Here is a 5,748-nt window from a genome sequence, read left to right as displayed (position 1 = left end):
GGGGGGGGGGGGACAGAGAGAGACAGAGCATGAACGGGGGAGGGGCAGAGAGAGAGGGAGACACAGAATCGGAAACAGGCTCCAGGCTCTGAGCCATCAGCCCAGAGCCTGATGCGGGGCTCGAACTCACGGACCGTGAGATCGTGACCTGGCTGAAGTCGGACGCTTAACCGACTGCGCCACCCAGGCGCCCAAACCCTGTCTACTTTCTGATGTGAACGTGCCTCTTGACAGGACCTCTCCTAGCAGAGCTCAGAGATCCCAGGTGGCCAGCTGTCTGTGCTCCTGAATGTCATATGAATGCTTAGAAAACCTGAAAGGTAAAGCATTCTAGTCTTGGAGCTTTGCTTTACTTTTGACCAAATACAAGAATTGGGGACACGAACAAAAGTTTAAATTTTAAGAGGCAAAAATATTCCCACATACTGGACTCTCCATTGTTGGTGTTCCAACAACAGGAGTTCTCTCCCTGCTTGTACATGTCGTAAAGGAGATTCTTCATTTTGACTGGATGGATTGGAACTATTTTTTCACATTTTATCAGACTGTCATTTAAAAACCAAAAAGCTACCATTAAACATAACATTAACTAGCATTGAATATTTAAGTATCTTGTACACATTGTCTTTTTTTTTTAATTCTCACAGTTACCATAGGAGGTAGTTATTATATTCCCCATTTTACAGATAACAAAGCTTGCCTTAGTTCACAAAACAAGCGGTAAAACTCATTCTTAACTCCAGGTGCCAGACTGGTTCCTAGGACTGTGTCCTTCCCCACTCCAGCCCCACCCTGAGGTCACCAGTTTCCCACTAGAGTACACTCACACAGTAACACACACTCACGTGAGTACACTCACACCCATACACACACAGTGGATGTCAGACATGTCATAGGGTTTCTACTTCTTAGGGCTCATATTCCATTCAGGGGAGCCATGCACAATGGGGACCACTTTCTCTGTGGCTCTTGTGCTGCCCCAGGAAGGACTGGGGACATAGGACATAGGCTGCCTGGGGTAGGGCCTTGAGAAACCACACATTCTACAAGTCAATCCTTAATGTGACCATCCCTCCCCTCCCCCCACCTCCAGCATACTCCACTGTAGTGTAACATCACAACCATGGATCTGTAGACGCTCATACAGTTCATATCCTAGAGAATTGTTCTCTTCCAAGCTGTGTTCCATAAATAGGGATGATCGAAGCATTGCCCTGGAAACCTGCTAGCTTATACTCTTGGGCCTTTTTATAACTCTGGTGAGACAAAAATCCCCACCCCCACGATTTTAATTATTTCTTTTAATGTCATCTAGTGTATAGCTACTCACATGTAGGATCCAGTAACTAGCTCAGATATTTCTGCATCAGAGTAAAGAAACTTCCAAATGAGAACAAATTCTCTGCCTTGCATTAAGGTCAGGATTCTACATAAATAACTTGAAATTTTAGGTTAAAAAGTGGTATATGATAAAAGCAAAAATGAAAGCTAGCCTAGAGCGGTATCTAATGCTTACATGTTTCTGGAGTGCTTACTGCATACCAGGCATACATTAAGACTCAATCCTATGAACCATGTAATCTTCTAATCCCCACATTACAACTGAGAAGCCTGAGGTGTAGAGAGGATCAGTAACTTGCCCGTGGTCATGGCTAGTAAGTATGGCACTCAAACCCAGGCTGCCTGACTTTAGAGCTCATGCTCTTAACCATATTTACCTTTCAGCGTTGACCTGCAGTAAAGGCATGAGAAAGTGAGTAATGTTTGTGTCAGGGAGATTCGTTGCCATCTTCTCATTTACATTTGACAGAAAGTGAAGCAGAAGTGGCTTCTTTCATCTCCCATATATCCATGAAACGGTCAGGTCTATGAATGAGGGGTGTGCCAGAACCTTGTGGAGTTCACCCAGAACATTCTCACAGCCAGTCTCTGTGACATTGTGACTTAGCTGAGGAAGCCGTGAGCTAGAGGACAACTCTGCTTGTCCACAGAAATCTGGTGGCTGAGCTGAAACCATTGATCTGCCTTCTTCCTGAACAGGAGGTGCTCAGGTCCCTGCAGTTAGCCTCTTGGGTCTTTCCTCCTTGACAGGCCAGCATCTTGTCCCATGAAAGCCATAAAGGCCAAGTATTGTCTTACCAGCATGGTCAGATGCTGGGACTTGTTCCCGGGGCTCAAATGCTATGCAGAGCAGGTCATGATCTCACTGTCCACATTGGTGCTTGCTTGGAAGGGCTAATACTAATAAGAATAACCCCCCTGCTCTCTCTCAGGAAGAGGCTGCCCTCTCCTCGAACATAAGGAAGAGATGATGGTCAGAAAATCGTGAAATGTGTGCAAATACAAATATTTAGATAAAATTTTCTCTTCTTAAATATGTTTTTTAATACCACATTTCACTGATTTGTTTACATGTGAATCCTGGGTGAAAAGTGGGAGGAGACCAAGTGATGAGGGCAAGGGACTACAGTGCTGTCATTCCATGTAACTGCCCTTCTGGGATCCTACCACATGGGCGTCCCAAACCAGATTTAAATGACCACAGCCTTCAGATACCAGAAAGGCAGCTGAAAAGGACACTGAGGGCTGTAACAGCTGTCCTTGCCACTTGACTCTCCATCCTAATGGCTACAACCGGACCCAGGGTCAGTTTTCCTCAAAATGACAGGGGGGCACATGGTAGAACTGGAACATCAGAATCCCTCTCCTTCGTCGCTTGGCTGTGGCAGTCCAGTGGGGCCCCGGAGAACCACCTCTCCTCGCCTGGTCTGTACTCCCTCGCCGCATGGACAGCACAGGTTCTGCGGCAGCCTCCTTCTCTGAGTGGACCAGGTTACCAGATAGCCCCACGGGCCATACGGGAACTGCATGGGTCTGCTCCATGCCCATGGCATTGCACCCTCCCGCCAAGCAACTTGAGGATGGCTGTCAGATCTCACTCTCCCCAGGCTTTCCTGGGTCCCTTATCCAGGCTTCCTTAAAATCAACCCCGTGAAGGGGCGCCTGGGTGGCTTGGTCGGTTAAGCGTCTGACTTCAGCTCAGGTCATGATCTTGTGGTCCGTGAGTTTGAGCCCCACGTCGGGCTCTGTGCTGACAGCTCAGAGCCTGGAGCCTGCTTCAGATTCTGTGTCTCCCTCTCTCTCTGCCCCTCCCCCGTTCATGCTCTGTCTCTCTCTGTCTCAAAAATAAATAAACGTTAAAAAAATTTAAAAAAAAAATCAACCCAGTGAAGCAAACCTATGGCTCAGATGACCCTCCTGTGAGCTTTGTGTGTTCCCACTTCTGGCCCACAGTTGAGCAAGTACTTTTTGTGGTGTCTAGGAGAAGAGCATTACAACTGCATCTCTGCACTTCATAAGTCAATGAGGGGCTCAGACCAGAGTGCCTCCCTCTACTGGCTCGCACGCATGCTTGAAGGAGGAGAGGATCCGCTGTATGTGGCAAGGAGGCTTGTGAGGTTTGCCAGTGAGGACATAGGTGAGTGTTCTGGGAAGGACCCGGACCCTGGTGTTCACAAAGAATGGGGTTGCATGGTGTTGGGGGCAGGAATGCTGCTGCTTTTTGGCCTAAGAATTTCTTGGTATGATGTGGACAGGTAAGGAGAAGATAAGAAGACAAGTGTGGACTCACTGGTTTATTTCTTGGCATTGAGTGTATACTTTTGAGTATCTATGTTCCTAAAGTCATCACTGTTTCCTCTTCAGTAGTGATTTTCCTAACATGAGTATTGAAATAAAATATTTTAAATGCTTTGCAGTCACGTGTTCAGGTTTTCAGTGGACACCTCCTGAAACAGAAATGGAAGGTTCTAGACACTAAAGAAAAAGATTAGAAAAGCTTTACTTTTCTTTGATATTAGTAGATGTTTTGGTTTTCATGTGTCTGTCCTTGTGACTGTGTCTGCATGGCCTTTGCTCCTCATGTTTGTTGTATATACTTCCTTTTCCTACTAGATGTAGTTTTTATCCATGAGGAAACACTTTACCACTCAGTAAATATTTCTCGAATAAGCTAATGAGATCAGAGAAAAGTCTGTCCATTTTGCTAAATGGGATTTTTTGGTCAACAAAGTCCACAGGCAGTGGTGGTCTCTAGTCGCAGCAGCTCGCTGACTGGCCTGGGTGGGAGTGTGCACTGTGACTTAAACTTTCCTCTGTCTTTCTGTGTGTGTGACAGGTCTGGCAGACCCATCTGCGTTAACACAAGCAGTTGCTGCCTACCAAGGCTGTCATTTTATAGGCATGCCCGAATGTGAGGTAAAGTCATCAGCCAGTTCTTTGTAAATCAGTTCCTTTCTCTTGTGCTGTGTCCCTTTGTGGATTTGAACATCCATTCTACCGTCACCTTTAATGTGTGAGCCCACTGAGGAAGCTGCTTGGCTTTTTAACTCTCATTTTAGAAGCTTAGACACTAGAGAGAGAGGAGACCTTAGGTGTCAACAGCAGAAACTTTTTAGTAGTCCTGGTTGTGGAGGAAGTGCTCAGGCTTTCCTGGGGGCAGAAGTGTTGAAACAGCTGAACAGGAAGTTTCTGTAAGTTCACCCACAAACAGAGCAGCTTCATATTTATCTGTTTTCTACGTTGGGGTTTTAACAACAAAAAAATCGTTTAGTAGAAAGTTCTGTTTAACAAAAAAAAGGATATCATTGGTCTAGTTCACCTCGCGCCTCCTGTAGGAATTTCTTCCCATCACAGGTGGTTATCTGGGCTGTAGGCAAAAAAGGGGTAATAAAAGCATGGTGGGAATCTTTTCAGAGTTAACTAGAGATGTCATAAAATATTCCACAAGACAAACTTTCTGGCACCTTCATAATAAATGTTTCCTTCTTGCCGTAGGTGCTTCTGGCCCAGTGTGTAGTCTATTTTGCCAGAGCCCCAAAGTCCATTGAGGTGTACAGCGCATACAACAACGTCAAAGCCTGCCTGCGAAACCACCAGGGGCCTCTGCCCCCCGTCCCGCTGCACCTGAGGAACGCGCCCACCAGGCTGATGAAGGATTTGGGCTACGGCAAGGGCTACAAGTACAACCCCATGTACAGTGAGCCTGTGGATCAAGAGTACCTGCCAGAAGAATTGAGAGGAGTCGATTTCTTTAAGCAGAGGCGATGCTGACTCTTGTAGGCTTTGATGGCAGAAGGATGTGTCTGTTTTTTAGGGAGAGAAAGAGTAACTGGATTGTGAAGTTGGTTGCCTGGTGGAAGTTCAGAGAGACCAACATTTTGTGCCAGAAATGTCAGAGTTCTTAGGTGGAGGCACATGTACTTCAACTAAATGTGTAACATTGAAATTGTGTTCATTTGCACTCTGTGCAATGGTTATGCTTATGAAAATATCTGGCAGCTTTGTGCAATGAATTAATGTTATAAGGAATTATCTATTTTGTCATAGTATTTAAGTCATAATGTCATTTCAGAATTCAGTTCTGTAGGATTTTTTTCCTTTAAAAGATGTATATTCAGGGTAGTTTGAATTGGTAAAAAAAAAAAATGTAATTGTGATTTAATACTGCATAGTGTTTTGGGTATTTTTTTTATATGCAAAGGTCTTATGAGCCAATAAAACTATTTCAAAGTACTCTTCAATTCTTTCATGTCTTTGCCACCTGGGATCCTAGCTACCAACATCGGTTACCATCACATTTTGGTAGGTAAATACTGTGAAAGAAAAATTCCCAGAGGTGAGAAGTTTGGAAAGCTTAGTGAGAAATCAGTGTATCTTTTTGAAAATCAATTTTAATTTTTAAAGGAA

General features: G+C 44.9%; 1 protein-coding gene across 2 annotated transcripts in view; it reads left to right on the top strand.

Annotated features, from left to right (window-relative positions):
* Positions 1 to 5,487, top strand: part of WRNIP1 (WRN helicase interacting protein 1) — a 25,263-nt gene extending 19,776 nt beyond the window's left edge. The window contains exons 5-7 of one of the 2 annotated variants that reach the window (XM_040460699.1): positions 3,323 to 3,478; positions 4,178 to 4,257; positions 4,837 to 5,487. In XM_040460699.1, coding sequence (XP_040316633.1) covers positions 3,323 to 3,478; positions 4,178 to 4,257; positions 4,837 to 5,112 — 512 coding nt within the window. In that variant the 3' untranslated portion in view covers positions 5,113 to 5,487. The remainder of the gene's footprint in view (positions 1 to 3,322; positions 3,479 to 4,177; positions 4,258 to 4,836) is intronic. The other variant, XM_040460700.1, reaches the window with a different exon arrangement.
* Positions 5,488 to 5,748: the final 261 nt, after the last annotated feature.

This window comes from Herpailurus yagouaroundi, unplaced genomic scaffold, assembly GCF_014898765.1.
Source record: "Herpailurus yagouaroundi ecotype Mexico unplaced genomic scaffold, PumYag 250, whole genome shotgun sequence".
Classification (NCBI taxonomy): Eukaryota; Metazoa; Chordata; class Mammalia; order Carnivora; family Felidae; genus Herpailurus; species Herpailurus yagouaroundi.
Note: the sequence above shows the minus strand (reverse complement) of the source record. Positions and strands in the feature narration are given on the sequence as shown.